General features: G+C 29.9%; 1 protein-coding gene across 2 annotated transcripts in view; it reads left to right on the plus strand.

Moving 5' to 3' along the window:
• The window catches only part of dpr12 (defective proboscis extension response 12), a 382,253-nt gene that overhangs the window by 249,249 nt on the left and 109,787 nt on the right, over positions 1–23,217 (plus strand). For both annotated transcript variants that reach the window (XM_040708020.2, XM_040708021.2), the window contains exon 5: positions 21,759–21,893. In XM_040708020.2, coding sequence (XP_040563954.1) covers positions 21,759–21,893 — 135 coding nt within the window. The remainder of the gene's footprint in view (positions 1–21,758; positions 21,894–23,217) is intronic.

Below are 23,217 nucleotides of genomic sequence, written 5' to 3' on the forward strand. Positions count from 1 at the left end.
CAGTCCAAGACAGCTGTCCAGGTTAGTCGCGATCCAGTCCAGTTCATTCCTACATTTCAACCCTTAAAACTTATAAGGTTCTGTTCTTGATGACGACAATCAACTTTATTTCTTATTTATTTAGATCAGGTTTAGTTCTGGCAGTCCAAAAGAACAATAGGAATGCCCCTAATACTAGACCGAATAAATGAGGAAAATAATTTTCCTGGGTTTGAATTTACTGGGAATGAAAAGAAAGGGAATTAATTTATCTAGCAACGTTCAAAACACACCCACAGCCCCCCTAAAAAATATATTCATTTCATTATCTCTAGTTACACTATTTCAAGTTCGTAAGGGGCTATGCAAATTTTAATGTTGAATTTCTCTCTAAGGGCTTTTATGCGTGTATATGTATATATCTTTTTTTAGTATACATTTGCATATTTGGAAATTAATATTAATGTGTGTATATGAATATAATGCCTACGACGAATAAATGTGTGTATTTATGTGTGTAAACATATATGAAACCTCAAGGTTGAAGGAAATACATTCATATGCATGTATGTAAAGAGTAGTTAATTCTAAGAATTTGACGTCTGTAAAAAATTAACTTGGTAATCCAGACAATTTGAAGAATGCTTAGGAAGAGTGCACGTCATGACGTTTCATTAAATTAGATCGAAGCAGCTATCAGTGAAACAATAAAGCAAAAAACAATACGAATGTCATTCTCTATTTTGCAATAACATAGGCAGTAATTTCTCCGTTATAAATAATCAACTTTACCATTGAACACAGTCTCACACAAATAACTTCCTTAAAAAATCATCAGAGTTATACTCTGCCTTTCCTAGGTACTCCACTTTTCTGTTTAATCAAATGCGTTTAGTTCTAAAGACAACCGTTGGATATTAATAATTACAAATAAACGGACAAAATGAAAAATTTTGCTCTATTAATAAATATTTAACTGACCAGTCAAAATTTAAAAAAAGTAATATCATTGTAGTTCTTATGATAAAACTAGTCAAGAGACAATTCCAAAATAAACATAAACTGATGCCAATTTTACATCCAATTCCGACATTATTTAAAACACTATTAATTTTGTTGAAGTTTAAAATTCAAAGTGTTCAGATTTTAAAGACAACTCAGTGTAAGACAACATACATTACATTGTTAAAACATAGAATACTAAAAAAACCAATTTCTGCCCTGATCACAAGTGTTTAAAACACTTTTGTTTACATTCAGTTTGTATACAATTTGTTTTTTTCCAGTTTGAGAACATTTCTTTGTCATAACCTATTTAATTACGATTTTTTATAAGATTAAAATCATAGTTTCACATTCGATATTTTGACGGGAATAGTTCATACTTTTTTTCATAACTTATAAAAGTAATAAAAAATAATATAAAAGAATCGGAATAAAAAAATGGAAACTACATCTTATTTTCTCGATACCAATTCGGATTCCAAAAAAGTACCACATTCTCCGATCGTACCGTCACTAGATAATAACCCTAAAATCCCAGGAAAATGGGATTCCAGGATTCTTTGAGATAAATCCTGGTACAAACATAGTATAAATGAAATCCATCTTTGTAAGACAAGGTCATTCAAATATAATTTGACAAAAAAGAATTTAAATATTTAATTTTTCTTTTTTCAATTTGGTAGATACTTTATAAAAAAAGAGTCACTATCCTGCTGTGCCTTTTATGTAAAGATTTTTAGAAAAATCATTATTTGGAAATGTATGCATGATTATGCTTCACTAAATATCTAATATCCGTTGGTTATAATATTACAACCAAATGGATTATTTTCTTTTATCCTCATTGTACAGAATATATTATGTAAACTAAATACATAAATTAATGGTTGTACATAATCATTGGTATCAGTTTGCCAAATCTAACAGACTTTTTCTTTGTTTAAACCACCTACTATTATGCACTAATGATATGTTTTATGTGTCAATAAATTATAGAGTAAAAGTTACTTACAGGAAGGAAAAAAGTATTCAAATTAGGTTCAAAAGAGTCATTTGTAGTTACGAAAATCCGTTGTATTTTTTAGCTGGCCCGTTTTTTGGAATTGGTAGTGTGAAGAAGGAGTTTTCTTTTCCTTAGCAGTTCTCATCATTATTTAATTTCTGAGTAGTGAACATCCTTTATAAATAGTTTCAATTATATTCAAACCCTGATTGAACATTCCTGTGTGCTCATAAAAGACGGAGTGTACCCCTGAGGATTTGTTGGGGAGTTATAATTGTAAGTCATTTTTTGACTCAGAGTAGAATTGGGAGATCCACATTGGAACAATTCTAGCAAATGTCCTTGTTTATATCTTTTTCTCCTTCTTCCCTTGTCACAGCTGATTGTAGCTTATCTAATGAGATGTCATGAGTATTTTATTCCTCTCCTCCAAACATTCTTTAATTGTCAGAGATATCATGTGTTAATTTTTGGTTTCTTTTTTTTTAACATGTTCATTCTACAGTGTATTTTCATCAGTGGTCCTTTGCGTGACCAGTAATTTTGCTCTGAACATTTTCAATCCCAGTAATGTTTAGTTCTTGTAGATATAATAACTAGTAAGTGCACTCCTGAATAACAAAAAGTAACAATAATATTTTGATGGGGGGAGTTATAACTGCAATTACTAGTAGGACTCGCAGTAAAATTAAGAATCGACATCGGTGTGATTCCTGCCTACATTATTGCTTTATATGGTTTGGGGCTTATGTTTATTTCCTTCCTCTTTCAAGCTGCTTGCAGCTGACTTAATGAAACGACATGGCAGCTAATCTGCTCTCAAACAGTATTCAAATGGTAAAAATTACCACAGTCATTTTCAGGTTCTTTTATTTTTACATACAGACAAGACAAGTCTAATGCATCACTGGATATACTAATAACATTTTATTTTATTTGTAAGCTTATAATTAACCTTTCGTTTTTACTGTTGTATTTCAGCTGAAAAGAAAAAAAAGAAAAATAGTTAGTGAATAAAGGATTAATAGTGATTATCAGGGCTAAAGTGTAAAGTATCACAGTTCTGGAATCATGAGCTTTATTTTGAAAGGGATAATTGACTAGTGGGACCTTACTCAAGGTAATGTTCTTTGTTGATGTTTGCAGAAATGTAAGAAGCTACATCTCACACATGCACTGAAAAGTACCAGGCTTTAAACATAGGTAGTGCTATTTTTTTTTAATTCACCTCATTTTCAGTTAGTACCAGCCTTCAAGAGACAGCTGTTAAAATTTCATAAGAATCTTTCTTCTTTTTTTTTAAATCTCTTAATTTCTCTTGAAAAGTTGCATCACACAAATTTAAATAAACATTTTAGTTTAAAATTACTTTACTAGAAAAAAATAATAACAAAATACATCAATGCACTCCAATACACGTGATTCAAACGATGACTAACCAATAAGGCAAGAACATGTTTTTGAAAGTTTAAAAAGGAACTATAAAATTAACCATAAATGACTAGAATAATGTTTAAAAAAACAAACGAAAATATGCAAATGACTATTTCGGACTAAAAGATTTGAACTTCTTAAAATTGCGAATGATCTCACAAAAACCATTATATCGGGCAAAGAATTAAGGATGAAATTTAATTATATCTCCTGTAAACTTCCAAGTTGAGATGTTATTATCTGGAATTTTAACTGTAAAAACAGTATAACGAGCAGCTGTAGCAACGAGAATTCCTCTTAATTTCCCCGCATTTATAGGTTTCAAATTTGTCAGTTTCTCTGCGATAAGACCTTTGCAAATTTAAAATGGCATATTCTTTTGCTTTGGTCTTTTCTGGAGCATTAACTTTTCCACTTGATAATCCAAATAGTAGAATTGGAGAACTCGCTCTTTCTGTAACTCCCTTCAATTGAGCAAAACAAACTCTCTCAGTATCTGCAGAGCCTGACAATTACTAAAAGCATGAACCACAGAGTTAAACAGCTTACCGCAGTTTTTACAGGGAGAATTGAAATAAATACATCCCGAGGATGTTTGAAATCGTGAACTTCTTACCATCTGCTATACTAGTAAGATATTTTAAAATACGACTTCGCCAAGACTCCGATAGCAAAAGGGCATCCAAAAACCTGTTGCATAATCTCTTTAACTCATCCACATCTTCGGCCGTAAATTCATTTTTCAAGTGGCAGGATCTTTTTTTTTTTAGTTTGTGAGCATTGTGCTACGTAACACCATACTTTTGTTATTTCAAAAGCAATGGATTAAAAAAAACACTTTGTGTTTTAATTTTAAACTGTTTCTTGATGGGAAAAAATACTTTCAAGCTAAGCAATGGCTTGAAAAGTGTCAGGGGGACTTGGCTCCATAAAGGAAACGATAATAATTTTAAAAAGCCAATTTGAAAAAAAAAATCGTCTTTTCTTTATTAAGTCGGGACTTTTTAGTTTTTGTGTTATAGAAAGAAAAGAATGTTAGATAAGTAGAAACTAAACTTAAAATTCTAGCCCATTATATAAAAGCATAGAAAGGCGGTGAAAAGGTCAAGTGGAAAAATCTCCTAGAGGCAAAAATATATGAGGCAAAATTACCTAAAACCAGAAATTTTAAGTTGAAATTGAGTTAATTCGACTCATATTGTAAATCACTAAATTATATTAAAATAACAATAGGCGATACAATATTTTATTTGGGAATCAATTTGATTGTTAACCTTTCAAATTCAACAAATAGTTACTAATAATGGCGGCAAGTAAACTTGCCGTAGGGAAAAATTATCTTCATGATTTTAATATCAAGGATAAAGTTTAATAAACCTTATTACTTGTCATTTGTTTCAAATCTTGGTTCAGATATCATTTCTAGATAATTTGTTTCAAATTTTCATTCACTTATCATAATTAAATAATACTTTTAGATCCGAAATATTATTACATATATATATATATATTCAAATTAAAAACAGTACAATGATCTGGAAATGTTAAATAATACGGGTTAAACACTTTATTATCACTTATTATAAGATACTATTCTAAAACAATTTTTGCAAAAATTTCCTAAGCCTACAAAATTTTATGACCTTTATCATTTTACATTTAATATCAAGATGAAAAGCTCATTTTTTTGTTATATTGTGAATATTAAACTGTTAATATTTATCCATCTGTTTCAAAAAAGTTATAACATGTTTACAGTGATAAATGTATTGCCTATATAATACAAATCTTCGTCACCATAAACCAGGATAATCTAATTTAGTTTTATTGATTATGGTTCCTAAACAATGTAACTAATTTATATGTGTAATACAAATCAAGTTGGATAGTTTATGGAAAAGCTCGGAGGAGAATGATTTTCAAAATTCAATAATGAATGGAGTCGACTATCATTCCAATTCAGAGTCAAATTTTATAGACAATAAATAGTTATACAGGTTTCAAATTGGCGGTGGGTATGTTTGGTTATTGTATGTTTTCCTACTTTGTTTCATTTTCTAATATATAAACTCGAGTCAACCTTTAATTACCAGACCCAATTTATTTAATTGGCACAGCACTTACTTGAAGGTAAAAGGTAAGAGAAAAGTATCTTTGTATTTTTAGATTTATTTCAAAGCTTTATAAGAAGTGTTCAATTATCTGATTGAAACCAAGTATATCCCGTTCTGTTTGATAACTTTTGATAATGAAAATCAAACATCTTTACGTCTTCTCATAGAAGTCTTTGTCCTTTTTCCCCTTCAGATGATAAAAAAGTAAAATATGGCGAATTTCTGCCTCTCATAACTCCATAATTGACGCACGATGAATCACAACTGAACTGACAAAGCCCAATACTGTCTAAAAAAGCATAGTTAGTAAAAGCTCACTCCTTTACATCGCTTTATCGTCTGATCCGATGTGAACAATAATTAAAAAGATTTACTTAGTTTAAAAAAAGCGCATAAAAAAATTAAAATATTTTTTCACCAACCTAATATTAACGCACATAAATATTTTGCAACTATGAACATCTTCCTCAATGTATCGGCCCTTTCTGTCTCTTCTCTTTGTGTTTCCAATAGATAATAGTTTGAATTGTTAGACATTGGGTGAATGAGTTTTAAGAATATATATTACGATGTCATGAATATAGAAGTTATCCATTTTTGATGAGGCATATCGAATAAAGGGCCGTACACTATAATTGGAACAAACTTTCGACTAATTCAGTTCCCGTATGAGTGCATCACAGCCTAGTTTTATTTGCTCAATAAAAGAGGGTAAGGTGACTAAAAAAATACATTTCTGTATGTGTTCATTTTGAGTGAGTAGTCAATATGTAGCAGCTTAGAAGAAACACAATCACCAAATTATTCCACACGCCCCTTGAAGCAAAAGCAATCGCCATAATCCGAGATCATCCAAAATCATCACCAGGAAAGTGCAAGACAAGTTTCAAAAGAAGAAGACTACCTTCAAGGCCGGGTTTACAAAATCCATCAAGGTCAACTTGGGATACCCATCTCTTTACTGACGATAAAGTGCTCTGTGTGTCTGTGAAAGAGAAAATATTCAGAATCTATCGATTATATTCCAACCAAGCTTACAATTTAACGATATTCATTTTAATTTATTTTCCGGATAATTTAACATCCATACTCAGAAATATAATGAAATAAAAAAATTCACTACTTCATTGAAGTCAAATCTAATCTAATATAACACTATGAAAAAAATTTGAGATCTTGAAACTCTGCGGCCATAAATTCACATTTATTATTGTTATTTAAGCCATAGAACACAAAAGTGATATTTAAACTTTTCAATTGCAGTCAGTTGGGCCTTCAAAAAGGAGTTTAAGAGTATAGTTTCTAATAATTGATTTTTTATATAAACTAAAGTGTTATGTTAATCAAGGTTTTACTGTATTTGGCTGTATATTATATATATTTATTTGTTATTTAATAAGATAAATAATATATACAGGACAGGGTTATTTGTATTGTGTGTGCTTTTTTTGTTTTGTTTTTTGAGCAGGTGTTGAGTCGTTTGTGTATAATATATTATACAAAGTAATGTCAACAATGTGATAGTGAAATGACATAGACTGTATATAAAAGTAATTTTTTATGGAGGCTTGAGCTTTCAAATTTTTATAGAGAAAATAATTATTATTTAACGGGTTTTTTATTTATTTATAAGTAAAATATTCACACAAAATTTTAATCTATAGGATATTATTTATTTGATGTTCTACCTAGTTACTTATTGAGCACATAAACAACGTGTCCTAACGCATCGTGAATAAAACTTTGGAAAGGTTTCATTGATTTACTAAAAAAATTTACTGATTTGTTTCTGAAATATCAGTTGTTACAGCAATGAAAACAGACAGTTTTTAGCTATTTTTATATTTATAATCTAGATTAGGTTGTGGCAGTAAGAATTATCTTCACTACCAGCAATTGGCTAGCTTGACGGTTACTTTTCCTTTTTTCCCCTTCCATTCACCTAGAGGCTGCTGTGCAGGGATTTAGTTAGTGTGGGCACGCTCTCCAATACAACCACTACGGTACGAACGCGCACACTGAATGAGAATATGTGAGAAACAGGGATGTGGAGAAGGGGAGGAAATGAAATTTCCTTCGTTCAGTGAGGAAAAAGTTACTTATATCAATATTATACTTTTATTCAAGATTAGTATGTATTTTAATTGTTTAATAACTTTAAAACTTAAGTACATTTTCTAATAAAATAAAATAAAAACACAGAAAATTATTTTTTTATAAATTTCTTCATCTGACCAAAGATAACTGAGACGGGGCAAAAGAAATGTCAGAGCTTCTTGATACAGGAATGAGTTGTCATAAGATTTTCCACACCGTCTCTTGCTCCAATGTCCAATACCATGCTTAAATAACAAGATAATGACAATAAGAGCATTATTCAGTGGAAGGCTCAACAGGAGGGGCTGTAGAAAAGAAAAGTGGACCTAAACCGCGACAATAAAAGCTCAGGCCTACATTTTAAGAAAGGAAAGGGAGAAAAATTAAAGTAGTGTAGTAATTGAATGAAGATAATAATAAAAAAACATCTATCGTTTTTATAACATACAAAAAGAAAAATTAATTTTCCTTTTGTAGGCTGGCTAGCCCACGTTATTTCATATCCAATTATAAATTAAATAAACAGGCGAATTTAAATTAAATAACAAGCTAGAGCCAACAAATAATTCCAACCCTGATCGTTCTGAAATTATGTAATCACACATTAATATTAAATTATAAAATCACGCGTCTCCCAGAAAAGTGAACCAATTTTACTCTTTTCACTAATAGATATATTATAATTGGGAGTGTTACCATATACTTTGCCATTTCACGAAGAAATGGCAAACGCAGGGCTGATCAAAGAGCAAGGTGTAAAATTTGATATGTTCAATCTTTCTTTTATGTGACGACTCTGTAGTAGATTTATATCGCCCATTTTTTGAAAGAATGAAATTTGTTGGCTCATGAAGAAAGGCTTTCTTGTCTTATGACGTACAATCCTGTTGTTAATCCCTAGAATTCGATTACCGATAATGGATTCAAATTCTTCCTTGATCTTCCATAGTGACTTCATCTGCTAATTTTACCACGCATAATAATAAATAATGATAACCACGTATCCTGAACCCACTTAATCAAACATAATAATAAACAAAGTAAGAAAAACAGCAACGCACAAAAATCTACAATAGATCTGAGTTCTTAGAAACGAAAAGAAAAAAAGAAAAAACTGCCCTGTCCTACTTCCAAATATAATTGGTTTAGGATCATTTCACTCTTCAACTATTAATATGTACACCACGTATAACCAAAAAACAACAACAACATACAAATATCAACCACATTGATCTATTAAGGATTCTATCATGTAATTAAGTAAATAAAAATCTCCGAAAATTTAAAAAAAAGTTTTCTTATATCTCTTGTTGTTCAGAATGTATTTTTTTCCTTATAGTCATTTTGTTTATAGTGGAAATTTGTCACGTTTTCCCTTTGATCATCGATAAAAAGTCTTTGTAGTTTGTAGTGACAAGTAAATTAAATACTTTTTTTTACTGAATGAAAACTTAATTAGACACAGACCTATGTACAGTGCATATATAGTTTTTGCTTCTTAGTCTTTGATAAAAACTTTTTCCTACTCACTTCCCTACATTTATCTGTACAAAAATCCATCATTCAAACTAAGAAGTAGATATATGTAAATTCAAATACAGAATAATTCACAATCTTACATGATCTGAATTTATACATCCCTCGCTTTGAGAAATAAGAGCTTCCGATTACTTTAACTACTACTAAGCATATGAATACAAAGTAGAAGTACATTATAGGGTGTATCTGATAAATCTGCAAGGAAGCTCAAAAGGGAAAAAAGTGTTTTTTTCGTTCAAAATTGTTTTAAAAAAAAAAATTATTGTTATATTTTTATTTGCTTAATGGACAAGATCCCCCATTATTATTTATCATTAAGAAGAAACAAACAATTAAAATATGAAATTGTATTTGATTGGTTATTTTTGAAAATAACAAAAATGGTGTCACACTAAGCACAATAACTCACAAACTACTAAATAGATTGAGAAGAAAATTTGACAGCTGTTTCTTGCTGGCCTTAAAAAGCCACATAACTAACTGGATCTAAAACTATGTTTGTGGGAAGGACTGAGAATAAAACTACAATGTTGGACTCTGTGTAGATCGGCAAGTGTTGCAAATTTTTCAGACGTCGTCCAAAAGTTGCTGAGGAATCAGCCAGAGAACATTAATTAATTGATTAATAAAATGATACGGTTCAACTTATAGGTTTTTTTTATCTACTAGGCTTTAAAGTTTTTGCAGATATATCTACAACACACAGTATTCAGTTGTTTTTTGATTCAAAAGAGATAGCTAAAAAGATTTTTCTATATGGATATTGATATGATAATATCAAAATATCTATAGTTTACCAAAAGATACTATAAAAGAAAGTGAGGGTTTTTTTTCTATTTTGCTGAAAATTCTTTTTTTAGATTTGTGGTAAACTTTTTTTTTTTGTAACAGAAATATTATGATAACCCGCAATAAATATCGTTTATTTATCTATTCTATTCTATATTAAAAGTATAATCTACAAAGAAGCTTCGTCATACAAATCATTTTTTTACACTGCATTATCTGTTAACACAAAATGTCATTTAATAACTATTACATTATATTCAAAGTGAAGATAATGGATCACAGTCGAACATTATTTTAAGGGTTTTTATAATAAGATATACAGTGTTGACCACAAGTTTTAAACCTCTATATTTTTTATTATTTCAATTATTTCTTAGAGTAAGACACTAAAAGTTAATATTTCAGAAAATTAATTATACTTAATTTTACATTTTATAACTTATTGGAATTATCTTCCTCATTTATCAACTACTTTTCTTCAACAAGATTGAAATGTTTAACACGCTGCATGCACCATATCTGTCTCAATTGTGGCAAAATTTGAATATTGACGTGTTTTATCTTCTACTTGAGATAATCTTGTACAAAGTAGTTGAGCTGGTTAAGATCTTAACTAGAAGGGTGTAATATAGACTTGTCCCAGAATGGAATCTTTGCTTTAAGCTGCTATTGGTATTGAATGCTGTTATGTATTGTAGCTCCGTCTTACTGAAAAGTCACTTTTTTCGTTTGGATGAATATGTCTCAAACTATGCAATGAATAAAGACTCAATAATATATGAAATGTTAAAAAACGTCTTCATACAAAGGCCTTGAGGGATAAAATCCAAGAGAAGTTTTTCTCTTTTTCTTGAAACCCCTGCCAAACCATAAGGGATCGGCTATTAACTCACTTTGGAACAGTTTGGAGGTCTAAAGAGACTCTTTTTGATAAGCAGCCTAAAATTTGGTCGTTTTTTCTTCTTTTTTTGAATTTTTACCCATGTTCCAATTCTTCTCATTGGAAAAGAAAATATACAAAAGTGTGCAAAATTCTAATAAATTTGGACTTTTTTCAAAACACTTCCTCCGTGACATTTTTACCGAAACGAAAGCTGAGAGAATCTTTAGATTGGTATGAATGATTTAAATCATCAAAATCCTTGATACAACGACTCAAAATGACAAAGGAGATCAAATTCCTTTGCCATTTTTAGTCATTGTTTCGGTTCGTGTAAAGTTTTCTTTAATCTTTAACTAGGTGAACTTGAGGGTACATTTCTTGGCTAGTCATCAATATTTTCAGTCTCTCGAATCTTATTGATGTTATATTTTCAAAACAGAGACTAATTGAAGGTATCAATATCCAAAATATTTGGTTGAATTATTTTCCAGAATTATAGAGATTTTCGATTGTTTTTCTTTAATGATGCATTCCGACTTATGAAATAAACATTAATGACATGCGTTTTATAGCAAAGAGAAGTATGTAACCCAGATTGTGTTACAAAAAATCAAATTGCAGATAGAATACATTACCACCAAAATATTATGTGCCAAATCTTATGGGTTTAAGACTTTTGGACAACCCTGTATATTGTTAATGATGTATTTATATAGGGTTATGCCTAACTTCAGTAACGTGACATACTTATTATGAGACTAAATGAAAGGAATTGATATAAAATCATTTTGATAATTTATGCCAATAATTATTGATCCTTAAAGTATGAATTCGTATGGTTTCATACATTCTATGACATTTTGTAAAAGTACGTTGATAATCACATTCATAGGGTATCCTGTAAGTTGATCCTCCATATTACAGGGATTTACATTATCACTAGTCCGACGGTCTGGGACAGGTAAATTGACCTACCGGACAGATCCATACAGTGTATATGCTGTCCAAACAGACAGGTGGGCCCTATTAATGCATTCCAGGTTCGTTTTAACATCTGACACAGTTATATTATTGTATAATCATTCGATTCTGCTTTACTCCAACATATTTACAACTACATAAACTGGCAAGAAAAAGTTTGGAAAAAATGGAATTTCACTTATTTTTCTAACTACCTATGACTTTATCATCAGGTAACACAGCAATTAGGCTATTTAAAGCTTAAAAAATAAAGGTTCAATATGGGTATTAACAATTATTTGTAAAAAAATTAAAGTATTTTTGTTTAAATTTTAGTCTCATCAAAAAATCCTCCCATTGCCACAATAACTGCTTTACAGACTTTTGCCAATCTTGATGTTATCCTTTCAAGATAGGTAGGTGTGATACCATTTAAAGCATTCCTTAAAATATTCCACTTACTTGGGGGACACTTTTTCCAAATTCTCTGTCTAGGTGTTCCCACAATAGCTCTATTGGGTTCAAATCAGGAGATTGAGCTGGCCATTGCATAATAAATCAGATGTGAGAGGCTTCTTTATTTTGCAAAAAGTTTTTGCAGAGCTTGGATATATGTTTTGGGTCTTTATCTTGTTGAAAAACAAACTTCTTTCCAATTAATCTCTGTCCAGAAGGAACAATTTGTGTCTTCAGGTTAGAATGATAACCATTCTGGAAGGAATTGGCTACTAATCTTGCGTACATGCCACAGAGAAACATTACATATGAACTTAAGCCTTGCCAAAACAGCTGAATTTTCACAGACAAGTAATTAAAATATATTTCATGAATCTATTTTTTGATTATAATTTTAGTTGGATTAAAGTAAATAATATTCATAAAGTTTTAAACATTGATGAAAATGACGAAAAAGTGTTTTTTGTTTTTTTTCAAGCTTTTTTGTGCCAGTGTACATTATTTCCTGCTTATAACAGTTGTACATGCGTATAAACACAACTTACACATCTTTCACATTCGCAAAGCGTAACAGAGTTGTATAACGCATCTTCAAACTATTGTCTATGTACTTTTTTTGTACAATAGGAAAATGTTTCTCCAATTTAATCCAAGTCGCCATAGACCATGGGGAGTCAGCTGTTAATGTTTCCATACCAGCTGTCAAATTTTCAGACAAAGAATATAATATTATTGAATATCAATCCAAAATTCCACTTTTAAGAGATATTCAATTAGAAAATTAATGTTTTTGAGTTTTATATTCTTCCCTCTAGTCTATTTTGTTATATTCATATAGCCTATTGATAAATTGAATTGTCCCATAAAAAACTTTACTTCTTAAAGCAGAAAAAATACCAAACAGTTAAAGCCTGACTCTATTGAAACACAAGAGTATAAAATCTAAAAATTTCAACCTATTTTGGTATCAGGAGACAAACAAAAAAATAGTGTAATTTTTGTTGGATAGGTTAAATAATCTTTGAAATATACAAGATAATTATGAAGAGTTGTATGGAAAGTATCAAATGAACAAAAATTTCCTAGATCCTTTTTTTTCAATTAGTGAAAGTGAGCCTTGAAGCAAATATTCTAGTTTCCATAATTTCGTTGTTCCTTTGTGAGAGAGTATTTGTTTTACCTATACATAAGGCATGTCCAGACAAAATAAGTCAGACAAATATTTGACCAAAGTGATTCTGGATGGCACTTGTATCATTAAATTAATTAATTAACTTCAACTTTTTTATTAATTAATTATTTTGATTAATTATTCGGAGTGCAAAAACGAGTAAAAATCCCACGATGGAATGAAAGAAAAATTAATTATATAGGAGTCAAATATCTCATAAATCAAACAGAGATTCTCAACTTTAATCAAGATTTAAATCTTGTTAAAAAATGTTCATGACAAATCACTTAATGAATGAATAAAAAAATTGGGGTTTACCGCTGTTTTGAAAAATAGGCAAACATCTGAATATAGCTCCATAGATTTGAATATAAAGCCCACATTGATCTACAATTATTTACTCTATAAAAAGAATAATGAAAATTGTCTATTATAAAGATTACAAATTTCTTAACTAGTCCATCTTGGACGAACTACCTAATTAATCAATACAAACTCCTCCGGACACCCCTTGAATCGAATGTAAACTTCCCTTTACGACATTTTTTCTCTATATTATTTGTGGAAAAAGCATCAAAATATGGTACAAATTTTGGTACAGGAATTGTTGTGAAAATATTGATATCGTGACAAAATTAGTAGGTGAATATACCAACACTATTTGAATATTTGAATGTTACAGACCTAAAAGTTCTTTGACTGTGGGTAGTATTACATATAAGAACACAACCTACTGATATCACTACTAAGCGTAGCGTCTATATATATATTTATCAAAAGACACACATAAATATACATTATAAATAAAGTACAATACCTTTAGATTATAACTTCCAAATTTACCCTTTCTCCCATGAATTAAAAATTGGAGGAATATAAAATTTGCTATTACTTTTTTGCAATGCTTTGAGTATAAGAAACATGCCCAAGAAGAAAAAAAATGATTTAAGACAATTTTAGAATGTATTTATAAAACAAATTATATGAAAAAAATATGTTCGAAATGCATCTACTAATTCAGCATGCTACCACAAATTCCATTTTTCTATAATTACCATTTTCTGAAGGGTTGATCCTGCGCAACGTTATGAGAGAAATGATTAAACAAATATTTTAATAACAATATTAAAACTGGAATTGGTTAAAATAGTCAATTGTATTTATAAAAAAGACTAGAATGGTAATTATTATATTATTTTAAACGAAAATAATAATATGTTTAATGATGAGTTCCCTAAACCAATAATTTTTCAACTAAATCTCAATCTCTGCGCCATCTGGCATCCAGATAAAATCGTTCATATTTCTTGTTTTTTCTCTCTTCTGTTTGATATATAGTGATTAGTATATAATGATGAAGCAAATTTTGTATGTCTGTTGTTTATTTGTCAGTGAAAGACTCATTTATAACAAAGAGCGCTTGTATTTAAATCTCAATGCGTCATACTCAATAAGAAAAAAAGGACTACATATATTTTCTGTGACTTTAGATGAGTTTTAGCAACGAGTTTGTGTAGCAAAAGCTCTTAACAAAAAAGAAAAGAAAAGCATATGTTATCTTACCAATAAAAGAATATATACAGGGTATCTGCAGTAAAACGTGGACTCCAGAGATGGATTGAGAATTACATCAATAATTTTATATTTTCAATAATAGGCAAAAAAAAATGTTATTTAAAATATATAGACAAGTTTTTATAATATGACCACCTTTATTATCAATCACTGCCTTTACACTTTGCCTGCAGGCTATGCAGGAGTTGATAACAAATTTATTTGACAAGTTGTCCCACGCAGCCACTACGGAGAACTTCAGTGAGTCCTCATTTGGGTGTGAGGTCTCATTGTTTTCCCTCTACAATGTGCCTGATAAAGAAAAGTAAAGTGGGTTCAAATCTGGTTAGGAAGGTGCCATATCTCTTTGGACCAGAATCGAGCCATTTTGTCTGTGCATAACTTTTTGCACTAGGCGGACGACTGAGAGGGAGCGTCGTCCTGAGTCGACCCCTACATTCCCAAAGGGTAGTTACTTTTCAGTCTTGGCAAGATGGTCAACCTAAGCACCTTATATTAGGCCTACTGACCGATTTTCTTTCCAGTTATGAAAAACAACGGATGTATCTTCTTCTCAATCAGAGGTTAACCCCCGAAGACCATTATTTTGTGAGGATTTTCTTCCACCTCTCGAGCCTCCTAGCTTTCATACCCTTTGCCAGACGGTGGTGTGGGATCCTTGTAAAATAAACTAATCCCAAGTCGTGCTTTATAGTCCTCCATATGGTCCTAAGAGCCACAAAGAAGTCATTGGTGAGATGATCCATCTACTTGTGGGATCCTTCTTTATATTCTTCTCCAAACTTAACAAGAGCATTGTATCCCTCTTTCAACTATGCCTTCCACTTCCTGACATTCTGCAGAGGTCTTATCCTTTTTTCATCTCGGCCAACTTAAAAACCAGGCTCCTAATACACTTAACAATGTATGTATTCTTCATTACATCAACTCAAGCATCTAGGAGATCTGAAATGCGCTGTCTTTTTGCTCATTGCTCGATATGACTAAACGATTTATATAGATTGTTTTTGTAAAAAGGACGGCGGAAACAGAATATCCAAAAATGATTGCTAAACCTTTTCATGGTAATGATAAAAAACATTAATTAACAATCCCCGTATTGATGCCCTAACCTGTGGTTTATTACGTTATCAGTTTCATTCAATATTTCTGCTTCTTTTCTTATAATCAGTGTACTTAATGTTGCTTGGTTAAATTATATTTAGGAATTGACAATGACCAACCACTATTGAATAATAATTCTAAATATTAAAAGATTAGGCTAACTACAAATTGATTTTGAGACATTTTTTAGTTCGGAAGACAGGCTACATGAAAAAATAAAGTTAATGTTAAAGGAGTACATATCTATATTAATAAAGCAAAGTCTGTCAATTTCTCTGTTGTCAACATCTAATAAGTTCTAGCAATGCCAGGTATTCCCGCTGCTCGAATAACAAAATTAGTTAATATTTCATTTTCTTATTTTTAAAAACAGTTTTTTAATATTTCATTTTCTTATTTTTAAAAATAGTTTTTTAATATTTATTTTATTATAAGTCTTCAAAATTAAAAAAGAAAAAAACACTTACGCCATAAAATTTAAAAAAAAACCTATCACTACTATAAAAAAAAGTTCCCTTATTAAAATGGATTTATATCTAATTACAGAGACTTTATAACTCTATATATCCATACTATATATTATAATGGCCTATCAAAAAAAAAAAAAAAAAAAAAGCATAGAATATAAAAATCATTATTATTTCATCTTTTGCCTATTTATGAGTTTTTAAATGAATAGCTACTAAACTATGATATAAAAAAATAATAAATGTTCACACATTCACGTATTATGTAAATATGAAATTTTAACCCTCATTATTTTTGCCATAATGAAGAAAAAAAAACGAAGGATTATAATATATCTTATATATGTGTGAGTTTTCATTTTATATATATTATTTATGAGAGCCGGCAAAAATTAGTATCCATGTTGGTTAGATAAGTATACTATCTAGATCAGTAGTTCTCAAATAGGGGTATCCGTACCCCTTGGGGTACTTGGAAGCACTCCAGAGGGTACTTGTGATTTTAAAAATAATATTTTACAAGTCTGCATCCGCAGGGGGTGGCCTGGAGGGGCTGTAAGAAATTTTTGATTTATAGTAGAAAATGTAATATACATATAATTTTCAATATTTGAAATTTTATTTAATTTTCTATGAATAGCTATGGACCTATACATTTTTTTTTTCCAAAAAATTTGATATCTGAAATTTTTTTCAAAAAATATTATAATTGAAATTTTTTTTTCAAAAAATTATATTTTTTGTAAACAACTGTAGATTTTTATTTTTCTCCACAAAAAACTTAACTTTTTGAGAATTAATATCAAATTTTGAATTTTTTTTTATAAAAAATTTATTTTTCCAGAACAAAGTTATTACACCTATCTGGATGTACACGTAGTTTATTTCTGCAATTTAAGACATTCCTTATTTATAGAATAAAAAATATCACTTTAGTAGTTTTCATTCATCAAAAACACGAATGATATTATAAATACGGTAAATAATTAATTATTACAAAGTTTGTTTGAGTAATAACCGGTAGCAATGTAAATAAATCCTACGTGATAAATAGCCTGCTAACGGATTTTTATGAAACAGTGGTTTTGTAAATTATCGATCAAAATGTATATAGGGGCAATAAACGGATTGGCCGTTCTAAATTACCCGCCAAAATCACACTTAACCTAAACTTACAAATAGTTCAAATGTATTTATTACCATCTAATGGCAAATATTTTTAAACCATTAGTAGTTTTCAATAAGAATATTTTTCAAATCATAAATCTTTTACTTTGTCTTTCATGAACGTTCGCACTAGTGATGACTTGATACTTAGATTTCCTCTTCTCAAGAAATGTAGAATAGTGATAACAGCTTTGGAACATAAAATAAATATAAAACCTAATCGAATTGCAAACTAGAAAAAATATTGTAGTGTTTAGGTCATATTTTCTACAACTCTAATCATTCGTATCCTAGTTTATTTTTTATCTAATATTTTTCTTTGAAAAATGTATAAATTACTTTATGTAGTAATTAAAATGTTGCAAAAAAAAACTTAAAAAAATTGTACTATAAATGTGAACTAATAATAACTCATAGAAATAAATAAATATACAATTTTTATTGATCAAAAATACTTTTAAAAAATGCTTTACATATAATTCTAATCAAAATCTGCTCCTAATATTTTTTTTATTTATTTGTTTTTCCTTTTCTCTTTCGTACAAACATATCACATTACTAACTCAAGGTACAAGATCGTAAATTATAACAAAGCTGTGTTCAATATGACGTGACACATAAATAATATTAGTAATTATTTTTACTTTCTTCTTGACTTCGATTAATATGAAACATTTGTTTCCCACGTTTGTATTTATGTAACAAAAAAAACCCTCATACCTTGATATGTTTTCACCACTTTTTATTTATTTAAGAAATTATGTAAAGGGTACATCATTAATTACATACTACTCTTTATTACTTCTATCGAAGATTAATTATCTTAGGAAAGGACAGTTCAAATATTGCACAATATAATACTACCAAGCAAAAAAATCATTTTAATACGAGTATTCTGTAAGTGAAAGTCATTAGGTGTGTATGACCTAAATGATCATGCTTGAAGGACTATGAATGGTTAAACAGTTTTAATGGCATACATAACATCTATTGAAATTAGGGATTTACTGAGGAATCGGCCACTTTGTTGATTAATATGTAATCTAAACATGTTGTTAATATAACTTCAATTTTGTTCTGACGCTCTGAAATAGGCTTATTAGTGTGTTGTCCGAAAAATATTTCGGACTTGGCAATTAGTAATTTGGAGCAATTTAGATCAAAAACAATTATTTCTCCATTCAATTACATGATAGTTTTCTATTCAGCATTATTCATATCACATGATTAAGCATGACTTTTGTGCTAGAAAGTTTTGAATTGAGAATCGGTGTGGAAGACTGGTACATTGCTCAGGATTTTCAAGGTTGTAAGTATTATTTCCACTCTGATGTAATTGTACTTACTTTTTACTAGAAAGTTAATGAATAATCTGCCATTTAACAAATAATAATTAATCTTTTTATCGGAAAATAAAATAGTTTGCATAAATGTCTAACTTTATGATTGATAAGTTACATACTTATATATATATATATATATGATATAGGTAGAAGAGTTGCTCTCAAGGAGATTTCCATTAATCAGCTAACAAGAGTTAATATATATGTACACACACGGTATATTTGGTAACTAAATTTTATTGAACAAAGAGTTTTCCTTAAATTTTGTGTTGCGAATAAATTTCATATGCTGACGCGTTGAAAATGTTAGAAAAAGTTTTTAGTAAATCAATTTTATCAAAAACTCGTGCATATAAGTATTACTAAATGCTCAAGACAAAGACATGTCGCGTTCTGGGCAGCCTTCTTCCTCCACCACGGAATTAAACATCGAAAAAGTGAAGAAACTCGTGTTGAAAAATCGTTATACCAGCTTAAGGGAGCTATCACATTGCCTGAATATCTCTCACGAGTCATGAGCTTACACAATAATAACACGCCATCGTACAGAGCCATGATTGTCAGTGAATTCAAAGCCAAACACCTAATAAATACCATTATATTCACCTGATTTAGCTACGTGGGACTTTTTTTTTTATTCACCAAACTTAAATTCCCACTCCGTGGAACCCGTTTTGAGTCTATTGAATCCATAAAATAAAATTTGTGGAAGGAACTAAAGGCCATGGCAAAAAGTGCATATAAAAAATGTTTCAACGACTGGAAAGAACGTTGGCGTATGTTTATTGCATTGAATGGATATTACATTGAAGGCAACAAAATAAATTTTAATGATTAGATGTAAAATTTGTGAAATATTTCACGAACAAATGACTATGACCAAAGAAACAATTTTTCTGGAAACTTTTTTTCTTTTCTTGCAATAAAGATATGACTAAAATCTGACCCAAAAAAGGTGATATGTGACAATTTTTTTTTTCCAAAATTAACTGGGATTAAAGCAAAATTGTATTACTTCAGAATAGAAATAAAACAATCGCAAAAAGAGGCGAGAAATGAAATAAAAAAAAGTATTTGATAAATTTGTGAAATAGTAATCTTATTGGCCCCCCCCCAAAAAAAATAAGAACAATCACAAAATGCATTTAAAAAAACTAAATTCGTTAAGAGCAGCATAGGCTCTATTTGTGTCGAGTTTAATATTTCAAAATTGGACCTTGCTTCCAAGTTGTACAATTTTGCATTGGATTTGTATACAATTTGAACAGAAGAACGACGTCGTTAGACCCATAATTATTTTCCTCTTGTGTGGGTCCTCTCCCTAGATAGTGAGTGAGTCTATCATATATTATCTACCATATCACTTTTAGTTACTTGCAGTCAGGAAAAACATGGGTGAGCTTCTTTTTTTTTTTTTGCAGTCATTAGAAAAAATTATTAAATAAAACTCTGTATAGATGAATAATGGCTGTAAATAACAATCAAAGAATAAGTTGTGTTTTTTTTTCATAAAAATTTGATTGTTTATCATTTTTTTACTATCATTACAACTTGCAAACTTTCCTTTAAAAAAATAAAGCTCCAAATCAAATGGCCCATTCATAACTCCAACTATAGAATTATTATTCAATAATAGTAGGCAATGATTCACAGCCAAACAAAACTTCAAATAATTTAACCAATCCACGTTACAAAACAAAGATGAGAGGAATCAATAGCTGACAACGAAATACAATGTAATCTTTCATGTTAGTGAAATAACCTCTGGCATATATATAAGAGCGTGAACATAAATTTTGCAGCAAACATTTTCACCGCCGGTAATTTTTCCACTTACATTTTTGCTGTTGGTAATGTTTCCTTTAAGATATTTACATATTAACCGTTTTTCTATGTTTAGGGAGATAAAATTATAATTTAATACTACTGCAAGTTATGGCCCTGTATTTATGCACATTTCTGGTCTGTCAACAAATTGGAATTTTCATCAAAATTGAGTTCGAATTACATGACTTTAACGACTTTTAATTTAAATCTATAGGTTACAAGTCAAATTATGGATGATATAATATGAAACATATTCATTTAATCATAATTATTGATGATTATGTTAGGAAAATGAGTAGAGAATAAAAGAATACAAAAATGAATCATTGTGTGATAATAACATTGATGAATATTTCTGTCAATTCATCAAATATTTGTTTAATTATCTCCATAATATTTATATTATACTTATTATGGAGATTCGCCACTGTTGCAAAAAAGATATAGCCCTACAATAAGTATAATCAAATAGTGAAAAAAAGCTTTTGGTAGAGAAAGCAATCATAAAAAGCTAATTTTTTTTTGCATATGATTTTTTTGGTAATTTTATATGTGTTTTTTTGTTCTTACACTATTTAAGTATCTTGGTGCAGATGATATATTCTATAGAGTTTCTGCTCAAGGAGTAACCTCAAGCCATATTATGTATTCGCACTAATTACTTCTTCACTACCAAATCTTTCCCTGTCAGTTTCCCAATAGCAAAGGTATTTCTGTGTTCCACGAATCTATATAAAAGGGAAAGAAATATAAAATTAGCTAAACTATTTCATTATATAAAAAAAAGATTTATTAATGGTCTGCAATTTTAACTTGATGTACTCATAACATGCAACTTTTTTTAGGTGTCAACCAAGGAAGGTGTTGTATCCCACTATTTCAATCTACATGTCCTCGTTCCAACAGCATTTATTCTGGGAAGTGACGAATATCATACACAGGCTGGGAATGTTATTTCACTCGTTTGCATAATCGAAAACGTAAGTAAATGTTTTAGAAATTAATAAGCACAATTTAAGAACCTAAAATTTGTTAAAAATAATTAATATTTTATAGGAGTTTTGATCAAAAATATAATCATAAAGTTTTAACTATAATAACAAACAAACTTAATCTTATTATTAAGATTAATTAAAAAAAAATATTTTTTAAGCATTTTAATTAATATTTACGAGGGTAAAATAGAACAATTATTAAGGACCATATTAAGAAGGTTGACTGTGTATCCTGTAACAAAAATTGGTTTAATACTTCGGGTAATGTTTTAAGTAGTTAATTAACAAAGTGAAAAAATAATGTTCAATAATGAAGGAGTAAAGGTATGTAATTTGTTCACACTGTATATAGACATCATCTGAAGAAAGGAAGACCGGGAAATTTTTTTCACAATCAAGAAGGAAATCCAAAACCTTAATAACTTTTTATTAGACAAGTATAATGAAAAATATTATTATAAAAACTTTTTACCAATCAATCTTGGCAAGAATTATCCAATATGGGGGACATCAGCTTCTATCACAGCCTATACACGATGTCAGAATTTGGCGCAGGTTGCCACAATATAATTGTCGAACATATAGGCCTATTGCTTCTTGATGCTGGTATTCAAGACCTGCACATTTCTATCTGATGTCTTCCCAACCTTGTTCTCTAAGACGCATAACACACTGAAGTCGATGGGATTGAGTTAAGGACTGGTAGAGGGATAGAAGATCTTGTCCCAGAAGTCAGCATAGTGCTCATTTTAAGAAGTTCTGTGTTTTCAAGGCCATATAGCTGGAGGTACTGTCTTGGGTCAACACATAGTCATTCTCAGGATAGCATGCCTTCTGCCAGGGCAAGATTTTCAAACATAAAAACTTCTAGTATACCTCAGCCCCCTTTCCATCAGAGGTCACGACTTATAAGCACATTGTTTAGGCCAAAGGTTTTGATTTAAAGGTGGCCTGGACTTCCACAAGTGATCCTGGTATAAATATATTGAATTTGTGGTTCTAAAACCAGGTTGACTAGGAAGATCTTCTTATCTGATAAAATCAATCTTCACAGTCCACGGATGACTCTTCAAGTAATTAAGGACTTTCTTGAATCTTTCAAGCCTTAATACCTTCATCCTGTCAGTGAGGAGATCTCTTGGAGTCCTGGAAAAGATCTTAAGGACGAGTTAATCATGAACTGCCTTCCTGATGGTGATCTCCTACACGTTAAACTCGTCAGCCAAACGGCGCATTGATGCAGTTGGATCTTTCTTGATCTTGGCCGCCAACGATTTGAAAAATGTTTAATCTCACTTCAAACCATTTC

The sequence above is a fragment of the Lepeophtheirus salmonis genome, chromosome 3, assembly GCF_016086655.4.
Source record: "Lepeophtheirus salmonis chromosome 3, UVic_Lsal_1.4, whole genome shotgun sequence".
Taxonomy (NCBI): Eukaryota; Metazoa; Arthropoda; class Copepoda; order Siphonostomatoida; family Caligidae; genus Lepeophtheirus; species Lepeophtheirus salmonis.